Genomic DNA, 21,521 nt, shown 5'->3' with positions numbered 1-21,521 from the left:
TACGCAATAAAGGAAGTGCAGGAACATTTTGGAGGAGAGGAGGGTTCCTAGGAAGGTTTTGGGTCTGAAATCTCAGTTTGGTTGCTGAAGGTAATTTCAGTAACACAATCAACATATTCAATATCCCATATTCTTGGGATGAGATGCATGTGATAGCTACAGTCCTAGCAAGGGCTGTTTGTTGGAGAGAGGAAGTTTATTACATGCAGCTCCACATCCCATGCCCATTGGGGTCACTCTTTTGAGATTTTAAGTGGATCTGGCTTTCTGGGGTCTTTTCTAACACACTGAGTAGATCAGAGGCTGCCAACGGTCCTTTTCGATCAGAATTGATGGTGGTGGTTGCCACGTACTTGCCTGTGGTAGAAACTGGCTTAGTAAGTGACAAAGATGCCTCTTTGAATCCTGTGTCCTAGAATGTGCTCCTGGGAGCACTGGAGGCTGCAGTCTGCCCCAGTGAAACAGCCTCCCCTCTGTTCTGCAGTTGGGAACCAGAGGAGCCACCTTAAAGGGTGAGAGAGTACCTCAGCTTCCAAACTGGCTCAATCTTTGTCTTCCCATGCTGTTTGCATCGATGCTAATCAATGTTAATTATGGTAGTGGGGCTTGTGATGTACTCATTATAAAAGCCATCCTATTTTTGTGTGCTTGTACAGTCTGTCACACAATAGAGCCCTGATTGGGGTTCCCTAGATGCTACAAATAGAAATACAAATTGTTATAATAATGAATATGTGGTTCATGGTGCAAGACTACCAAACTTAGTTCATAGAGATTGCCGAAGCATCACTTGACAATCCTGTTTGCTGTTACCACTAACTGTGGCATCCTGGATATGTCTTGACAGTTGGGGCCCCAGTTAAGCTTTTGTTCATATTTCAATAGGTGCTTCTTTTTAAATTTGCATTTGAGTCTGTGGTTGTTAGTGTAAATATATGCTTCAAGTTAGCTGTGCTTAAAAACCTTAATGCGCTGGGTTCATGATCCCACCATCACTCCATGGCCATCCTGGGAGCTGATGGGCACTGAAGGATGGGGTGCCAGGGTGTGTATTTCTTTCCTAGCCTGAAGGTTACGGGTGCAAGAGGAGGAAGGTGCTCTCTCATAGGTGGTTGGGTGTAGGTTGTATCAAGTGTTCCCTGCTCCTGCAGGGACTAGAAGCCCAGAGATGGGAGCTGACACTTTCCTTCCTCCCCAGGCTGCTTTCTGGGTACGCTTGTACTAAGAGCTGATACCTGAGAGGTGCCAGTCTCCTGAGATGAATTTGGCCCAGTCCCGCTGTTCTTCTCACTGGAAATTTCATCAACATTGCTTATATAAATTAATTCGTGTAGGTAATTACAGTTCATCCCCTGATTCTGCACCCCAGGCCTTACCTCTGTGTGTTTCAGTGGCTTTTATAGTCTCATAGTTGTTTTTTTCAAAGAAAGTTTTCCACAAAGGATCCCTTATTATCTTGTTATCTGGTTTGTTATGGGTATTGGTTCTAGACCCAATTTTTCAACTCCCACCAGACTGTGTGCCTGAATTTTAGTTATCTACGTGCAGTTTAGGTGTGTGATTATCTGCCTGCCTCTAGTTAGTTTTCTGTTGTGTATCACACTGGGCTGACCAAGCCCGTGTACAAAGATGTTTTTAATTTTAAAGATGTTATGTCTCCTGAGTGTGTATGTTGTTTTAAAAGGAATTTGAGTCAGTGTTGTTTCTGTGTTTGTAATTAATTTAAAATATTTAGTGTAGCAGCTAGATTTTTCCCTGTTAACTGTGCTTTACTGAAATTTCATGATCTACAGCACACCCTAGTGATATCTCGAAACCACGAAGTTAGACCCAGTCAGTTTTACTTTCTTTGTGCACATCTTAGGATTCCAGTAAGCAAAGCCAGGAAAGTAAGTGCCTAAATGCCTTCATATCCAAGATGGGAAGTGAGTTTACAAAACAAAAAACATCCTTAGAAATTGAAACTACAGGCAACTTCTCTGTGAAAAGAACATCTGTATAATGAGTTCACCTGGCTTGCAATCTACAGTGTTTGACATATTTAACAACAGATCACGGGGAAAAGCAGCCCAGGCTTATGTGAGAAGAGAGGAGAATATTTGTTGGGTTCCCATTTGGACGGGAGAAAGCAACCAGATGTAAATACAAACACTGAGGAGGAAGCATGCAGATGGGCTTCAAAGGTCAGAAACTCAAATCATCATTTACTGTCTTGTACCCAGAACACTAAAATTTATATTATCTATTAAATTCCTCTTTCTGTGGAATGTTAGGTCACTTGGTTTTTCAGGTGATGGTTCCTGTGTTTGATTTTCAGTTGCCAACAGGCTCTATATAATCCTGTAGAGAAATGTGCACCTTCCTAACATTTAAGGCTACCATGCCTTCATTTTTTCCTGGATTTGTGTATTTCAGTAATTTGATTTCTTTTGAATTGTCTGAACACACAGAATGTCAAGGGTTCTGAATTGGCTGCTGTTGACCCCATGATGGGGTGAGAGGAGAAAGCAGTTTTGAGAAGGACTGTGAGAGAGTGTAATTACATAGTCAAGAAGGAAGGCAAATATTTATCAGAGGTGAAATCAAACTGGTGACGTGTGGGTAGCACTGAAAGAAAGTGAAAGCAATATGAGCATCAGAGAATAGTACAGAATAATGGAACTGTAAGTTGTGGTGGCTGAAGGTAACCTCATATGAGTTCTCGAAGAGAGGCGGAGGATTCATCAGAGAAACACAAGTTAACAGTGTCCTGACCTCCCAGCGTGTGACAGCCGTACTGAGCATCCTCTGTGGATTCTGCCGAGTTCTGTATGGCTGGAGAGGAAATGTTGTTTTCTGTGTGTGCTTAACCTGCAAAGAACTGAGGTATCCCAGACAAAGCAGGCCTGGCCAGCAGGACAGGCAGTGCTGAGGCTGTTATGTTCAGGAAGGGCCATGAAACTCAGACAGGTACAAGGCAGCCGATACCCTCAACCAGCTCGCCACTCCAGCTTGGATCAGCTGGGGGATCTGATCCCATATCTCTGTTTTATGTACAGAGCATTCCTTGTCTATGTAAGGCAAAGCTGAAGATGGGGTCCTGCTTTCTGGCTCTCTCACGCATGAGAAACCTCTAATACTTTGGGGAGAGACAAGTTTCCTCTCAGACCTCTGCATTTCACTCTTGTCAGGTAATCCGAACAATAATGGAAATGAGCACTTTGTTTTATGTAAATAAAAACAAAAAGTTTGCAATAATTTATGGTATTTATTTAAATGACATGCAAATTACTTTGTGAAACTTAGGGGGGAAAGCAGCACAACTGAAACAGCACAATTGTTTCCAAGAACATTCATTTCAAATCCACATACAATATTTCATTCATGCTTAATTATTTCCCCAATGTTAGTCTAAGCATTGCTAGTTTCCTTTGTCTTTTTGCTTTTGCATGCAGCATGATTAGCAAAACTGCTTGTGCTCTACCAACTCCTGCACATATGGGGTTTAGCCTCATTGTTCAAGGGGTGGAGCAACAAGCAATATGAACACTCATGCTGCCAAATTTGGCACACGTGAGCCCTCCAAAGTATACAGATATCACCCGTTTCATTTAAATCCCTGTCTATATTTTGCATTGCTACCATAATGGCAACTCCATTGTCTGGGTGTATTATTTGAAGCAGCTTTTCTCCCATTGTTTGTGCACTGTAATCCTTGAGGTTTCTGTAGTCATCATGAGCAGCTTACGTGAAAGAAATCACTTAGCTCGCTCAGATCACTCTCTCTGAACCTGCTGGCAAAGGAGCAGGCCACAAGCTAAAGCATGAGACCTGTGATCTTCCTGAAGAAAATCTCTTCAGTAGATTTTATAATTTCTTGCTTTTACTGGGCTCTGTTCTTGGGTGTGGACTCAGGGTTCTCTTTCATCCCCTGTGGGTTTTTCTATGATGCACGATGGGAATATAGGCTGGAAAAAAAGAGTAATAGTGCTGGCTGTGGAGGTGTAACATAACAACATGTTACACACGTTTCAAATACTAGCAGAGACACAGCTACTGTTTGACGGGAATTAAGGACAGTTGTTTATTCTGACAGCAGCAAAATCTTGGCCTTTTATCCTTCCGTGGTATAGCTGGATTGGCACATCCTGCTGTGAGTCTTTCCAACAGACTTTTGAGAAATTATTGCTTGTCAGCTTAGGGCAGAATGAAGAATCCCCTGGAACTTATCATAGAAAAAGAGCTGCCCAGTTCTTTCCCTTTCTAGCATTCAGTCACCTGCTTGGGCAGTGCCCTCTACGCCAGTAGAGGCACTTACCTCTTGTGTTTATGTATCTGCACACTGTTGTAGGTAAAGTCATTTGCCATTTGCTGTTCTGTATAAATTATGCCCGTTACTGGGTTTGAATGCACATCACTTTACTCCTTATGCAGTCATCTGTAGCATTTTTTAAGGCAGTGGTTCTCAAAATGAGGGCTGCAGAAAGCCAGCAAAGGGCCCCTTCATAGTTTGCAAAGAGTTTCCAGTTCTTTTTGTTTCTAAAGTCTACATCATGTTATAGAACAACTATAAATATGGTATAAACACTGCTCTTCATTTGGCTTAGCTCTTCAGAGACCCCTGTTGCAGCCACATAGGCATTAGGTGATCCAGATGATGACACCTTTGTGGTTGCACGTTATGCTAAGAGGTGACCCAGGAGACAATATTAAAATAGTAACTGTGTAAGTCTGAAAATCTCATTGTAGCACATTTGAATATTTGCAGTGACTTATGGAAGCTTTGAATGTGGCCCATCATTGTAGATAGGAACACCTTTTTTATCTTCTTGCCTCCAACTTAGCATATGATAAAAAATCAGGCAATGCAATCTGTACAAGCTTGCCTCTTCCACCCCTCTCCCTGTCTGACTGTGAGCTCCCCTCCTGCCTGCCACACTGTCAGAACTCAGACCCAGAAATGCCGGAGAGAATTGTTCTGTATGTTGGGGGCCAGAATTACATGTAGCTGAACATTTACTATTTTCGGACAAGCATCAGTACACATTATGGTACACGTTTCTCAGACCACTAAATAGTACCAAGCACGGAAATGTATCACTGATGTTGTTCCAGACACCTTCAAATGTCATCCATCCTTGATACTAGAATGCTTTGTTCCTTAACTGAATTTACAACAGACATTTTAGATCTGATTTTGACATTTGTCTACTTTATGTATGCCCTTTAATTAGGGGTTTGAAGAAACCTCAGATGCACTCTTCTTAGATACATTCTGCAAAAGAGTGGCAAGCTTGCAGGTATTTTGTGTAGCTATTTTTTTAGCCAGGATTTTATTTCCACTTCAGTGTTCATATATGCTATAACATATAAACATGTAAGCTAATTTTCAGGACACAGAATGGCTGTAGCTTTTTTTTCTGAAAAGGTCACAAAATGACTTCTCTGTACCAGTAAACACAATTAGTGAATTAGGCTGCCGAGGAAGTAAAAAACCAGAATAAATGACTGCTGTAAAAGAGTCTAAAGAAGAAGGAGATAGGTTATACCATTTGCAGGTAAGGTTATGCTTTAAGTACCTTTAACAGCTTGCTTGGATAGCTCTAGCCAGCAATGTGTGCTCTATTCCAAAGCACCAGCCTATATTTCTGGATCATCTTTCAAGACTGAGATGATATAAGGCAATTAATAGTGTTTTGTGACCTTCTGCACCAGCAGTCCATCTCTTTGGCATTGAAACTGATTTTGCCCAACTTGGCATTTTATCACCTAGGACTGCACGGGGGGGATCAGAGAGACACCTTTTACAGCAGCAGTGGAATGATTTAGTTCAGTCAAACTGTTCTTCAAATTCACGGTTTCCTACAAGCTGATGAGGCAAACCTCTTCTTTGCTTAATGTCACATAAGGTACATTGAAAGGCTGTGAAGAGGCAGATGTTCTATAGCTTCACTTCATATGCAAAAACCTGTTATATTCTTTATTTGCATTCAATTAGAAGTCAGACCCTGATGAATATCTAATGTAGGAAATGGGGAAAAGATTTGCCATCAAGCATATGCTTTGCTTGTAGTGGGTCTCAGTAACCTGCTATTGTGTCTTCCTGAAGCGATTGGGTCATTTCTGCTGCATTATTTACACCTTCGAGCTCAGAGGTGAAGAGTGTTAATAGGTGACAATTAGAGTTATGTTCCTGCTTTTAGAAATGTTGCCTTTTCTCATTCCTTTTAAACAGCCATTCTACAGTTGCAAAATTTCCCTTACTAAGTGGCTCTGTTTTAAGGATTTAAATGCTGCAGCATTACTTTCATATTCATTTTCTTTTTTGATACAGTTGTGCCTTGTTTGATCTTGTGAAGGCTCCCCATTTTTCTGGCAATCCAGGGTATAATATGAGGAAACTCAGAAGTTATAAAACTGTTGTGTTGTCAGGAAGGAAAACGTTCAAATTATCACTATAATATGAAGCAGACTCTTCCAGAACAGCTGCTGTTATGACACTGTGAGAGCTGTGACACTGTAAGAGCACACATACTAGGGCATTACAGCACCAAGGGAGAGATGGAGCTTGTCTAGAGCCCTGGACATCAAAAAGATATAAGCAAAACAGCTTTTCATCACTGCAACAGAGGGTTTCCCAGATTTCAGGGGGAAAGGAGAGAAATCTCATACCCTTCTGAACTCAGATGTGATCAGAAACCTGCTTTGTTTCAGCTTCCATTCCTTTCTTCTCTGTGGACCACTCTCACGATGTGTTCTAGAGAACGTATGACATTTCTTCCTTTTCCCTCTTTTCTCCTTGCTTTGATCTAAGACTGTAAATTAAACCATACCCGCCCATGTCCAAGCAATGCATCGATACAAAAGAGAAACCTCAGGGGTATTTTTAGGTGCTTTGCAAACTTAGGCAAATGGATGAATATTACTTAACGCGTGCCCCAAGTTTGGAATGGCTTTTGTCTTGCCATTGTGATTTAAAAACAAACAAATAAACAAAGATTTTAAGAAAACAAAAAGTGTAACTAAGTGAAGCAATGAAACGAAATCTGTCACATACAGTTGCCTAATCCCCCTGGTTTCTCTGTGAATCTCTAGCACAGAAGAAAATTTAGAGAAACAGCTTCTTTCTGTCCAACAAGATTAAGTGCCTCATCATAAAAAAAGAATCTGTCATGGTTTCCTGTGAAGGTAATAGGTATGCCAGATAATTGGATCAGGTGTTTCTGGCCGGTTCCTTTAGACTGAGTGTGCTTCTGATGGGCATTTTCTTGAGATGTTGAAAGGAGCACGCTGGAAGCCAGAATGAATCATTGTTTTGGTAGCAACAGCCCATCTCCAGCTGAAATCCTTCATGGTGCCCCTTGGCCTCTCTCTTAGTATGTCAAAAGCTGTGAAAATGTGCAATGAATGCAGCACACTGAGGACAGGCTGAACAGGCCTGCAGCTATTTTGGGTTCTGCTGTATGTTAGGGAAGGACTTGACAAAAACCTGCCAAGTGGCTCATCAGACCAGAATGCCGGTGCACCATTGCTGTGATTGATTTCTGATACCTGCCTATGACAGATGACTCTTCTGGGGGGTGACAGGGAATGTGCTTTTTTGTCTTGGTTTTTAAAAGCGTGGAGTTCCTAGTAACCTGAAGAGGAAAAATATGTAAAACATCCTGATACAGGAAATTAAATAGTGAATCAGTGCTGATAAAAGAGATGTAGGAAGAGCGATGACGTCTAGTACTTCTAAGAGCCCAGCACACTGCAGAGAATACAGAATCACAGAATGGGTCAGGTTGAAAGGGACCTCAGTGGGTCATCTGGTCCAGCTTCCCTGCCCAGGCAGTGTCATCCCAGAGCACATACGTGGCACTGGATTGTGTCCAGACAGTTCTTGACTATCCCCTGTGAGGGAGACTCCTCACCCTCTCTGGACAATCACTTCCAGTGCTCAGTCACTGCACAGGAAAGAAGTTTTTTCTCATGTTCAGGTGGAACTTCCTGGGCATCAGTTCCTACCGTTGCCTCTTGTCCTATTGCTGGGCACCCCTGAGCAGAGCCTGGTCCATCTTCTTGGCACTCCCCCTTTAGATATTTCTACATACTGATGAGGTCCCCTCTCAGATGTGTCTTCTCAAGACTGAACAGCCCAACTCCCTCAGCCTTTTCTCAAAAGAGAGATGCTCCAGTCCCTTAATATAGAGAGAATACAATGAGGGATTGACAGGATCTGATTTGGAGCAGGACCACCTTGAACTGCTCTCACTCCACCAGCTCCTGGAATTAAAAAGCACGTGAACACCTCTCTCAGGTACTAATTTCTTGTGAAGGGTGCGTGTTGAGGTGCATAAATACATTCTGGAACAAGTGACAGATCCAGGCAGAACACACAGATGCCCGGAGACGCACGGAGCAGAGCTGTTCCTGCTGGCATTCGGAGGTGCAGGCTCTCCCAAGGACACAGGGGAGGAGGTGGGGGATTTCCTGAGGTTACAGGTGAGGAGATGCTCCCGAGGAGTAGGAAGCCGCCAGGTGGAGCCGCCGGGCAGCACATTCCCGTTGACTTCAACAGTCATGAGTTTGTATGAATGTAGCATGATTTGTGTATATCCTTCCAGGATACACTTTGCATTGTTATCTTAAATTTTCATTTTAGTAACTTTTATCACATTTAAAAAATAGACCTAATAAATACCTGCTGATGTGGCCCTAAAATCTGTGTTTATTTTTAACTGGAGTAGTGAAGTAATCATTCAGTTTTGGAATAAAGTGATAAAAATTCCCTCCTTTGCTGGTTGGCAAACTTCATTGCTTTTAATATTGCCCCTTGGAAGGCTGCTTACAGCTGGAATTTGGGGTGTTACTTTTTAAAATGTACGTGGCATTTAGGTTCTTTGTTCATTTTAGGAATTACATTTGCCTTTTACATCCAAATCGTAAAAATCAAGAGCACCAGTAGACCTGTAACATTTTGAGTTGTTACACAGAGAGTTATTTTATGTGATCGTATAAAGCATGGGGAGGTTAAGAAGTCCCCAGTGCAGCCACAGGAAAGGGACAGAAATTGTGAGTTGTATTTCTCCTTCATTTCCTCATCCTGCTTTTTTGTCTTTTCAACATGGAACAGGGGAGATGGTTTACCTTAAATCAGAAACAAAATCATAATGAAGGCTTAGTTTACAAAACCAAAACCCTCTGTTAATAACCCACTCTTGGGGAAATGGCAGCATTTTTAACATTAGGCAGTAATTTTTCCAAGATTGTACTGGTGTTACAAACCAGTGTGATATTTCAGGAGCCATATGTGGCACAGCTGTTGTAACGCTTGTTTGATTACTCGTGGTGCTCTATCAGACTGGCACACTGCACTTTTCTGAGCTGGTGACTGAAACAAACCCGGGTGAAAACCACGCAAAAATATTCTGAGATTAAATTCTCAGAGCAGGGCCAGGGATGTCCTAACAGCTCCTCTCTTCCTTGTCCTGTATCCCAGCTCAGCTGGGATCGGGATGTGCTGTTCCATAAACAGGTTCCTAAAATCATTAAATCATAGAACAGTTTGGGTTGGAAGGGGACCTTGATGATCATCTCATTACAATCCTCTGCCACGGGCAGGGACACCTTCCACTATCCCAGGTTGTTCCAAACCCCGTACAACCTGCCCTTGGACACTGCCAGGGATGGGGCAGCCACAGCTTCCCTGGGCAACCTTTGCCAGGGCCTCACCACCCTCACAGGGAGGAATTTCTTCCTAATATCTAATCTAACCCTAGTCTCTGTCAGTGTGAAGCCATTCCCCCTTGTCCTGTCACTCTTGTCAATAGTCTCTCTCCATCTTCCTTGTAGGCTCCCTCCGGGCACGGAAAGGCCGCAATGAGGTCACCCCGAAGCCGTCCCAGCAATCCCGATCCTCCCAGCCTTTCCTGGCAGGAGAGGCGCTCCATCCCCCTGAGCACCTCGGCCTGTCCCCTGCCCTCGTGGCAGTGCCCCACCCGGCACAGGGGCCGGGGAGTGTCCCCGGAGGAGCAGCCGCACCCGGGAGCGGGTTGAGCCCGGGGGCGGGAGGAGGCGGCGGCTGCACAGCCCGGTGCCCGCGGACGGCCCGGGATTGCTTCCCGGGCCCGGCGGAGCCGACCCGAGCCGAGCCCAGCAGAGCCCGGGCGGTGTCAGCCCGGCCGAGCCCAGCAGAGCCCGGGCGGTGTCAGCCCGGCCGAGCGGCGGTGTCAGCCCGGCGCGGGCAGGGCCGGCGGCTGCGCTGCGGGGCCGCCCCTCCTCCGGCGCCGCCGCAGTGTCGTGCCCGGCCGGGCCCGGAGCCGGGCGCTGCCGCGGAGGTAGGCGGGGGAAGGAGGATGGAAGGGAGGAGGAGGTGGAGGAGAGAAGGAGGGAAGGGCCGCGGCGGACGGAGCTGAGCCCGAGCGGGCCCTGCTGTGCCCGCTCCGCTCCCCGGATAGCCCCGGCCCGGCCCGCGGGGTTCCCTCCCGGGGAGGGCCCGGAGAGGCCGCCGGGGGCTGCGGGGCCGCGGGAGCCGCTCCAGCCCCTGGGGCCATCCCTGGAGCCGGGGGCATCCTTTGGATACAGGGATTACACCCTTAGAGACGTTCAGGCCCCACCGAACCCCCCTTAGGCTCAGGGAACCATCAGGGCCCGGCGGCCGCGGGCAGGGCCACCCGGAGCCGGTGACCCAGGAACGCGCCCAGGTGGGTTTGGGTGGGGTTTGGAGGAACTTTGGTGCGGTTTGAGTGAACTGATTTCTCTTCGCCTCTCGCAAGTCACGTTTAGGCCGGAGCGTCTCTTCAAGCAATAGTAAACCTGGAACGGGGCGCTGTAGGAAAATAAATAAAAAGCTGGCTGAAGTGTAATTAAATTTCGTCTGTTTGAAAGGGCTCATAATTACATTTTATGCTCAGCCTATTTTAGTCATAACGTTTTTAATAAATTTTGAAACATTCAGAATACGTTGATTAATTTTAATGAGGTGAAGTTTTATGGTTTTTTTTTTGCAGTGAGTCAGGGAAAACATCTTTAATTTTCAGGCTTAGTTTAGATTTTGAAGATACCACTGCAGCGTGCTGCACCAAAAACCTCTACAGGGCAACAGCTCTGCTATTTGTGTATTCTTGATGTCAGCTCTCTTTTCTTTCTTAACTGTAAGTCTGATTGTTGGCTCCAGTATCAGCTAGCTGATGCAAGTGGCCTGTAACTTTGTTGAACACAGCCTTGAAAATGGAGAAACTGGTTAGGAAATGGAAAAAAAAAATCATTCTTAATTTATAAATTCGAAAGACATTGAGTATGTGTGTAAAACTTCAGGGGCGGAAGGAGTTATGGCCGGTCTTTCACAGATACCGTGTAATTCAGCAGACCAGGTGAACTGGATATCCTACGCGCCTAGACAGGTTAGATGCCAAATTTCCTTCTATATCAGTGGAATGACATAGTTCCCACTGAATATTTACCTGCATTTTTAGGCATCCGGGGGCCTTGTACAATGATCTTCTGTGTTCCTAGAAGTGGTTTGTTGTAATCTAATGAGTAAATTTGTTGCCTCTTGTGTTAAATAAACCAATTAAATGCTTTGATAAATTTACATGCTTTGATAAATACACAGAAGAAGTAAGCAATGCTCTTAGGGTCGCAGTTCTTACAAAACAATATTAAAATGCTCTTTAATGCATTTCAATTGAATTCAGATTGTCTAACAAATACAAGAGTTTTTTACCCTCTCCTAATATAATTGAAACTAAAAAATCGAACATCTAAATAAATTTATAGTCAGCAACATAATTATATTATTACAGTAAATATTTGTAGAGGTAGTGAATCCTCATGTTTGGGAAAGAAGAGTACTGAAAGCTGAGATAAGAATGGCAATCAGCATGTTTTAATCTTTACACCACTAAGTAGGAGTAAACCCTTCTTAGCAAAATAACCTAAAATTACAAATGCAGAGCAGGTTTAAAACTGGTGTATTTAAACCAAGTTTTACTGGCTGCCCATGCCAGACATGATTTAAATCAGACAGACCACGTGCTTTGTGGATTTCAGGTACTAGACCAGGCTCTAAAGGTAGGATTTTCAGAAAGTGATGATTTAGGAGCACAGGTGCTCCTCAAGCCAACAGTATGTGTAGGGACCAGTGATGAGACAGTCGTTCTTTGCAGATGGGAATGTGTTGATCCCCCGTCTATCCACCTGCTTTTATTGAAATAGTTAATGAACTTCTGGCCTGGTCAATCATCAGGTCACATCTCTGTGCCCACTGTAGTTTGTGAAGTCGTGTTCTTGAGTCTGCCTCGGCTGCTGAGTACCTTGTTTTGCAAGGTAGTGGTTTTGCTCCGGTGCTGTTCTGATGTTCCTTATAAAAAGTTGCAGTACAGATAGAGCTGTTGCTGTACAATTGAGACAAGAAATAGTCCTGTGTGATCTGGACACACATGCTTGCATAAATGTTTGCTGAGCCCTTGAAGTTAAACAGTCTGAAGATCTTCAGAGAGCACTTGTATGCTTTCTAGCACTTGTGTGGAGATTCTCACCTCACATCCTTGCTTATCACCAAATGGTGTCCACCACAATAAAGATAGCTCCAGGTAAGGGGACTTAGATCTATGCCCTCTTTGCCTGGTGGGTTTGGAATTTGTTTTTTTTTTATGCTGTGCACATTGCAGAGATGTTTACTGAAGAGTTTTCTCAGTTAACTCAGTAAGAGGCTGTAAGGAGCAGTGAGGACAGCTGGGTGGTGGGCCAGGCTGTGTTAGAATATCTGGTTAGAAAATCTCCCGTGGGGACATTTGGGAAGGTGTTCATTTGGGAAGGACAGTGAGCCCAAGGGTTAAAAGCGCTTTTGCTTGTCTAAAGTCATCATTCTGTGAAGGGGGAAGTAGGGTGATGAGATGGGAGTGTAAAACTGGGAAGAGCTGAAATGAGGTTCACACCACAGGGTAATCTGAGGACCCTCTTTAATTTTTTGCATTAGCAGGAATTTGAGTGAATTTGGTACAATGCTGTTATTTTAATTCTTCATATGGCATTCTTCTTCTTAGGAAAACCTGTTGGTTGTATGTTCAAAGTTGAGATACAAACACATGATGTTACCATTCCCTTTGAATAGGGAGAGCAGGATCCCTGCTCACTTTGATCCCCTATCTTTGAGGTGAAAGAGAGAGCATCGTCTAATTTAGAGAGAAGTACAGAGTCTGATATCTCGGATGAGTATTTGGGGGAGACGACAAATATAAAAGGAATGCAGTAGAACAACAAAGGAAGGTCAGTTAAACAACAAATCGTGCTTTCTCAATGGCTTCGTGTTCCAAAACTCTTGGGTTTGGTTTTGTTTTTTTCTCGAAGTGCTGAAGATTCTCAGTGCCATGTGAAGTCAGTAGGAGCTGTGGGGACCCCTCGACAGCTCTGAAAGCTGGGCACAGTCTTAAGGATGTTGACATTTCTATTTCTCCATTAGAGCAAATCCAGTATTTCACAATCCTGGTATTTCTTAACATCTGTTGAATTCTGTAGGGAATAATTTGGTAATAGGATCAAATTGCACTTTTGTTTACGTGTCAGTTACACAGTCAGAGTCTGTAAATATTTTTGGCTATCGTCTGATTCTACCTCTGACACACAAAACTTACAGCTCCTTTTGTTCTATTCTGTTATTGTATTGTGAAAATATCCTGCTTTGATGGCCTGCAGTGCATGATTAAGAAAGTATTGCTTACTGAAAATTGCCTGATTGAGCACCTTGATTCTTCACTGGAACCTGAAATTTTCCAAGAAATTCTTAATGATATGACTTCGTAAAACATCTCTACGATGTTGATCCACTCATGTGTCTTTGTGCTGAATGTAGGAATCTGGGATTACTTTACATGTTGTAATACGTGGTTTATGTTTCAGTGGCTCCCACTAGTGCTCTGTATGTACAGTTTAAAAAAGACAACTTGTATGTGCTGAGCATCAGCTACTGTATTCACTAATGTTCACTGCAGGATTTAAAATACAGGGAGTATGCTAAGAGATCATAAAAATACTTGTAAGAGTTGAGAGAAATGAATGCTCCTTGTAATGTCTGAGACTTTTGAGTGTTATGCTCGCTCACATTCAGAATTAAGCAGGAATAGCTTTTCTGTGTCAAGAACTTTATTCAGTAAAGCCAAAAAAACCCCAAATAAGTGTTGATTTTGTGAGTGGAAATTTCCTTCAGGGAAGTTTTTTCTTCTTGAGAGGAGTAAAACTGTAAAATAATTCACTGTGGAAAGACTGCTTATGGTTACTTGCATTCCAGCATGTTTCTGCTTTACCTGATAAGCAGTTATGAATTCGTGTGTTTGCCATGCTCACACCACCAGATAGCAGTGGGACTTCTATTTTTATTACAGTCTGGTTTTTTTCACCTTTAGGCCAATTGCACTTCGAAGCTGGTCACGAAAGGGTGTTTTATTTATTCAGAGGAACCCCAGGGTAGAGCTGATCACCTTTGCACTGCTTGCAATGCCACGTCAGTGCAAGAACACGTCCTGGTGTTGGCTGTGTGGAGGATGGAGTAAGGCGGGCGGTTTTCTATGGGCAGCCAGCTTCGGCCTGCTGCAGTAGCCTGGGGCTTCAGCTTTGGGTGTCTCTGCTCACAGAACATCATTTCACATCTATTACAGTGAGATTGGTTTAGGAAATTGTGGAATTCCGTTGGTTTTACTGGGGGAAAGCAGATAACACTCAGCGAGAGCCGTGTGTGTTGCCAGCTCTCCAACTCGTGTTGTCCCTCCCGTGCTGCAGAGCCTTCATGCTGTAGAGCTTCATGTGAGACATTTGTTGGGTTTAGCCCTCAGAGAAGATGCAAATTCATTTCAGCACATTGGATTAGTCCTAGGGCATGCTAAGGAGGTGCAGGACAAGCAGGATTCACCTTCTGTCTCCCTGAGGGGAGGAAGTGAATCCCGCAGCACTTAAGGCTGCCCTGGTGCTGGTGAGGAGGTTATTCCTGAGTGGCAAACTGCTCACCCTTTGCTAGGAGGGTAAAGGCAAACACTTAATTGTCTCATTTTCCATCATTCCCAGGCTTGGCAGTGTGAGCTGTACCAGTTGTATATTTGGGTGGTTGGAGTTTTTTCCCTATTCTAGGTCAGACAGAGCAGCCATTTGTTTATTACTCTGAGCTTGAATCCCACTGAATGAGATGATGTGTAACTCTGGAAGCAGAGCATGTCGCTCTGCTGTCTCTAACCAGCGCACACTGCCATGCTGATCCACTGCTGTGCCGTGGGCCTGCCAAAAACCCAAAAGCAACAGTGGTAAAATGATGACACTAGGATGTTTTCTTTAGACTGGCATGAAGATGAATGAAGTAGTGAGAGAAATCAACTATTTGATGAATTTCCTACTGTGCCTCTTTGCTGCTGTGGAGTATAAGCAGTCCCTTCCCAAAACCCAGACTTTTGTTTAGTGTCAGCAGTGCTTGCATACTGCAGGGATGTGGATGATTTGCAGTCAGCCATTTTACTGCAAAAGAAAGCTGCTGCTGCCACAGTAGTTAATTTTTAATATGAAAAATGGTGTGATACCACTCCACTTTCACTTTGCACTGAGATCTATTCAAGAAAGACTTGAAGACAGGTTGGCATGGGCTGGGATAAGAGATGTTCTAGGGGCTGAAAATCAAACGCCTATCTGTTCTATAGTGCTGATATTACATGTACAACAAGAAATCTGCTGCTTGTGTATATGTGATTATGTTTTTAATTCTATCAAATACTTTTTTTTTTATCCCTGCAAGCCCTTTCCTCATTTGGTGTGCAGGGTGGGAGGTATTTGCTAAATGAGCAGCAGTAGCAAGTGAATGGGGTGGAAAAGTTTTGGTCTCAGAGAGTTCATTCTCAGGGACAGGTCTCTGCTCTGTGTTGAGGACATGTCACAGTGTGTAACAGGTCCCCTCTCTCTGCCTCCTCTTAGATGAGAGTTGTCTGGTGTGTGTGCTCTAAGTCCTGACTGCTGTAACATACACCCCTGCATTTCTGATGGGCTGTCTCCAGAGCGTTTATTCCCAGTCCCAGGTCTTTCCTCTGACTTTCCTTCTGTAATCTGTCCCTTCCTCAGCTCTTTGGTTTCTACAGAGAGCCTTCTACCTTCAGAAATCAGCATGGAAGCATTTAAGCCTGTAACAAAACAGGGAGAAGAACTGGTATGTGAAAATAACCAACTGATTTGTAGCAAGAATTAGGACAGGGAGAAAATACCTGACTGATTTGTCATTTACAGTCTGCTGGTTGTGGTAGAGTAAGGCTCTGCTTTGTCTTTTTCCCAGAGTTGTGTGTGATGCTGAACACACGTGAGAATTGCTCACGGTAAAAGCCATATACTGTAGAACTGCATAGCATTGAATCACTGAATTTCTCAGCTCAGCTGGTTAGAGCTTGGTGCTAATAACACCCTAGGTTGTGAGTTCAGTCCCTGTTGGGCCATTCACTTGAGAGCTGGACTTGATGATCCATGTTGGGTCCCTTTCAACTCAGAATATTCTGTGACATTTCTGTGAAACCCAGTTTTTTCTGGTCTCCTCTGAGGTTTCGTTTACAGTTCAGTTATTGTCAGCTGCTTGCCAATAGAGTTAGTTTTCCCAGAACCGAAAGAGAAAGCAGTTTTGCACACAGTATTTCCTGTGCATCTGTCCTTTTTGTCTTACAGTCTCATGAACACCGGTTTTATTCCTGAAATTCGTTTAGCAGCCAGATTTAATCTCTGTTGCAGTGATCAGAAGATAACTTACAACGTTCTTTCCAGGATCTTAACTGGCCAAGATGCCCATCCCTGTTGATGATGTGATGCAGCTGCTCTGCCACGTCTCTGAGGCGAGGGGGATGAAAGCTGCTGTCAAGCACTCTGGTCGGGGAGCACTGCTGGCAGGTGCCACAGCCTTTCTTGGGGGTCTGATGGGAGGTCCCCCTGGAATCGCTGTAGGTAAGTGTGTTTTGCTTTGGGAACAAGAGGGTGGTTAAATCCCTGAGTGGAGAAACTTGGCAGTCTGTGTAGTAGGTGTAGGTTGAAGGAAAGGGGCATTCAGTGTTGAGATTTCGTGCCCCAGTGGGGAGTGAAGAGGAGAGGAGTGAGGCAGGGAGGAAGGAGCACAGAGATGATGGCAGCAATAGGGGGGATGTTGGTACCTGGTGGCACAGAAGAAAGCAAGCTAAGGTGTAGAGTGAGGTGAGTAAGCATCCTTAGCCTTAGCATGGGACAGGATCATCTTCCGAATGATCTTTTTAAAAATTATGTTTATTTCTTTATTTTAAAAGTTCCTGCAATAATTTCTTGATGAATTTTTTGCCCTCTGGGATTCATTATCCCCTGTCACTTTGGTTTTTTTCCTAATATGCAAAATTACAGGAAAGGCGAAGTCTAATAGTAAAGAGCTGTCTCTCCTCTGTAACTCTTGAATTAAGAGTTGTCTAAGTTTAAAAGCTGCCTTGTCAATGAAGTCCTGTCAGCTCTGGTCCTTGAATGCTTCTTACTCCTGCAAGCAATTCCAGCAATTTCACGGGCTTATTGGTATTGGAGTGAATTGCAATATTCCTGTGTGAGGGTTAGCAAGGCTGAGTTACAAAAAAATAAGGAAATTGTATGTGAGAAGTGATAACAGAAAATGCAAAGTGAAGCTATGTACTTACTCCTATTACAAGTACAAAGCTTAATTAATAGCCAAAATAGTGTTTTGACAAACATGACTGAAGCTGTCAGGGACAAAGAAGGGAAATTAAGCTTTTGTAAGAAATTTGTAAGCTTAAAATCAGAAGTAAAGATAATAATGCAATAATGTAAGTGGCCTCATTCTTGAGTGAGGTGATGAGAAACACTGAAGTTATTCTTGGATATGTTCCCTCTTAAGTGTTTGTTTAGGCCTTCCTAATGTCTCCCAGTCCCAAGTATGTATAAATAACCCTGAGTATTTAGGACACTAAATACTTTCATTTACAGTTTCAAACAGCCTGGATGACTGTGGGACTGGGTAGCAGGCATTGTACTTCTTGCTGCCTTGCATTAAGAATTAGAGGATGAGTTACCTTCCATCTGCAACAGAAACTGGAGGAACTTGGAGCAATCCTGCTTTCTAAGAACTGCTTGCTCTGAGAAGAATGGACTGTGGGTGTGTTGCCTGGGGGGGAAAAGTGTGATCACATAACAAATCTTGTGCCAATGGATGTGGAGCTTAGACATCAATACTTTTAGTGCCTTTTGCATTAAGTGCCCCTAAATCAGGTATTGATGTTCTCATAAAAGTCCCTTGAAGATGAATTCAGCCATCGTAGGCTTTCAAGTATTTCTGTGGTATCATGGGAAAAACTGCCAACTGAGGAAAAGCTGCAAATTACAGAATTTTTGTCTAATGAAAAACTGCATCCCTGGGAGTGCATAAATGACTTTTTAGGAGCAGTTGCTGGGGGTGGCAGTTTGGAGGGAGGGTGGGTTCTGACACCTCTCCATGGTGAGGGTTCTCCTTCCTTCAGCAGGGTGTGTGCTCTGGGCAGGTGTCAGTCCTGTGCATTGCTGTGGTGCATGTCAGGCTGGTGTCAGAGAACAGTGTGTAGGACTGCCAGGCTGCTTTCCCAGCAGCAGCCCCAGTCACAGCAGCTGTAGAGGATCCCTCTGCTGTTCCCTTGATGACCTGGAACCCTCTACTGACCCCGAGCGTGTCCTGTCCAGCTGGTGTGGGTGGGGGGTGGGTTTGGTAGATGAAAGCATGAATGTGTCTAATGGGTTTGGTCTCTGAGCACCTTCAGGGCTGGACTTCATGGGAGTAGAGGCTGCAGTGTGTGACTCTAAAGAAGCAGAAAACTTGGATCAGTCTGGGAATCTTTAGTAAGAGTAGTGTTAATGACACTGATAAGGCAGTTGTTGGTCTGGTGTTTTCCTTAGGCATGGTTTTATTTAGTAGTAGAGCTTATCTTAAAGAGACCAGTGTCCTGGGGAGTGTTCTGTTTCTGATTTCTAGCTTGAAAGTATTAGCATTGGTTGTGTAAAGAGTTTCTTTGTGATTGCTGTGAATGTAAGGTGCTTTAGAAATCCTTCTGAGTGCTTTGAGTATTGTGTATAAACCTAGTTAAAGAAGACACATAATAAAGGTGGGAATGTTGTTGATGAAGACTGTGGATGGAATTTCGGTCTTTAACTGGTAAAGACCAACAACTCTCTGTCTTTTCTAGGTGGAGCATTTGGTGGATTGCTTGGTGCCTGGATGACTTCTGGACAGTTCAAGCCAGTCCCTCAGATTTTACTGGAATTGCCTCCTACTGAGCAGCAGAAACTCTATGGTGAAGCTGTTGATGTTATCAGGCACTTAGACTGGACTGATGTCGTGCAGCTGACTGCTCTGGTCATGGGCAATGCTAGTCTGCAGCAGAAGCTCACAGCAGTGCTGGTCAACTACCTCTCCAAAGAGCTGAGGGCACAGATAGAGTACGGAGAATGAACCTTTGCAGAGCACGCCTTTCACACTGTAATGGATTTTATTGACAGTTGTGATTCTGCAACATAGCAATTATTAGTTACCTAATTATAAATATAGGCAGATCTGACTATTGTTTGGGTGTTGGGTTTGGTGTTTAGGATTTTTTTTTTATTATTTTTGTTTTGTGTGGATTTTTAGGGATAGTGTTAGATTGCAGCATTAACTGACACTGACTTGCTATGTAATTTTTAATTACTTTGCACTAGGACTAATTCAGATAGCTGAAGGGAATTATGTTTCCCTTATGTTAATCTATCACTAGTCAAAATTTTTAAAGTCATTGTGTTTTATTTAGGAGATTTATTTCTGTTTGTGTAAGTGCTTTAATTTTTTTCTGTGAATGACAATAAGGTGCCAAAGTATATAGGGCACTTTGAAGGGTTTTACCTACTGTCTGTTTCAGTCTTGCCAAGGGAAATTATAAGACAATATGTTCTTCTACTGTGAACTCAAAGGACTCAATCCTTACTATGTTGTTGGTCACATTTTTATTGTAATTCTTGAGTTATTTATTTCTTTATGTAAGAAGTGAAGCAGATGCCTAAACAAGATTTCAAGCAACAAGAAAACAAACTGTGAACAATTTCAGTTCAGTTTTCAGTTTCATTCTCACCAAGTTTCTGGTGCCCTATAATGGGAAGGCATGGCAAGAATATTCTTTTTAAAAACCGGGGAGCTGAGTCTGCTGCCTTTATATTGGCCCTAGCATCAGGGTTGTTATTTCAGCATTGGTTTCTTGACTGAATCTGAACAGCTGGTCCTCTGTTTTCATTAAAATATTCATAAGAAGCATCCTAGTGATCTGTGTTTTGTGTTAAATGAAATGAACTCTTTAAGAAGGAAGCCAGGCCTGTACTGGGCAGCCAGCAGTTGGCAGCAGTGGTGGTGGTGGGGTAGAGGGATGTGCCAGCTGCAGTTATTACTGTAAGCTCAAATGCCATGTTGCTGAATGTCCCAGCCAGTTGTTCACATTTGGTTTCAAGGCACTTGTAAAAGAAGTTTGGAAGTAGAAAAATGTGCAGGTGTGCCTTCTTTCTATGTAAAAACAAGTGAAACTGCTCTGGCAGTTCATTTTTTGCTTAAAATAAAGGTCTAGCTCTCTATGTGTGGTAAGGTTTCTAGAAGTTGAGGTTTAAATGATAAAGCTTTAAACTCAGAAGTTGCTGTTGTATACATTTGATTAATTGACTTCTGGAGGTACCATTTGCCATTGATAAATTCAGTGGAGCGCAGGGCAGTGATTGTTCTCAGCATTTGATAACACTTTCAGTGGTGTGAAAGGGAAAGTGAATGATAAGTGGGCACTCTTAACCTTGTCACAGTTTCATAATGCCAAGTCTGAAATGAGTGGGTTTTCTGTTTCACTGACAGATTACACACACTGCAGCTTTTTAAAGATTTTACAAACTTTGTATATGTGTTTTAAAATACTATTTTTATGACTGGAATTACTTCTATTTGCAATTTTCTAAATATGTCACAAATTAATTTAGTATTTCCCTTTAATAACACACTGCTAACAGTGGCAGATGATTGAATGATCCAGTGGGATGGAACTTGCCATCTTATGCTCGGCTGTTCAAACCCAGAATGAGAGGAGCTGACATCCGAGTGCAGAGCAGGCCATAGGAAAGATGGGGGTTCCAGTTCATCTGTGATAATGTTTAGTATTTAAAGAGATGATTACAAGTTTCAGAGTAGTTCAGACATCAATATCATGACCTTCATTTTACAGGTATTCATAAATTTGGGCCCAAACATAAGTAGTGAATTGATTTTTATCACTTGTAGCAGTGTGGATGGAACTAGTGATCATGTGAGTCTCAGCCTCTGCTCTTCTGTGTTATTCTCTTTCTTGGAGTACTCCTTGAAACACTTTTTATTACCCCCATAGAAATTATAAACTGGCAAGAACTACAATCTTTTAGCCTTCGCTGTGGTATAAAGGGGGCATGTGCCATATGGATACCAAGAGAAATGTCCATGTAGTTGCTAATCTGGTTTATGTCAAACCCCAATGCTGCTGAGCTTTAGACTCCATGCCACAGAGTAGCATGGTCTC

General features: G+C 43.3%; 2 protein-coding genes across 2 annotated transcripts in view; both read left to right on the top strand.

Moving 5' to 3' along the window:
* The window catches only part of LOC114063483 (uncharacterized protein F13E9.13, mitochondrial-like), a 35,561-nt gene extending 28,997 nt beyond the window's left edge, over positions 1–6,564 (top strand). Inside the window, exon 8 of the mRNA XM_027895771.1 lies at positions 6,314–6,564. Coding sequence (XP_027751572.1) covers positions 6,314–6,336 — 23 coding nt within the window. The 3' untranslated portion in view covers positions 6,337–6,564. The remainder of the gene's footprint in view (positions 1–6,313) is intronic.
* A 3,642-nt stretch (positions 6,565–10,206) lies between these two features.
* On the top strand, positions 10,207–20,618 carry CUNH19orf12 (chromosome unknown C19orf12 homolog). Its single transcript, XM_027895772.1, has 3 exons — positions 10,207–10,301; positions 16,741–16,917; positions 19,155–20,618. Exons 2-3 carry the CDS (start codon positions 16,758–16,760, stop codon positions 19,418–19,420), a joined length of 426 nt encoding a protein of 141 aa, XP_027751573.1. The 5' UTR covers positions 10,207–10,301; positions 16,741–16,757; the 3' UTR covers positions 19,421–20,618.
* Positions 20,619–21,521: the final 903 nt, after the last annotated feature.

Source organism: Empidonax traillii, unplaced genomic scaffold, assembly GCF_003031625.1.
Source record: "Empidonax traillii isolate 1590-97213 ecotype Southwest subspecies unplaced genomic scaffold, ASM303162v1 scaffold467:size475155, whole genome shotgun sequence".
Lineage (NCBI taxonomy): Eukaryota > Metazoa > Chordata > Aves > Passeriformes > Tyrannidae > Empidonax > Empidonax traillii.
Note: the sequence above shows the minus strand (reverse complement) of the source record. Positions and strands in the feature narration are given on the sequence as shown.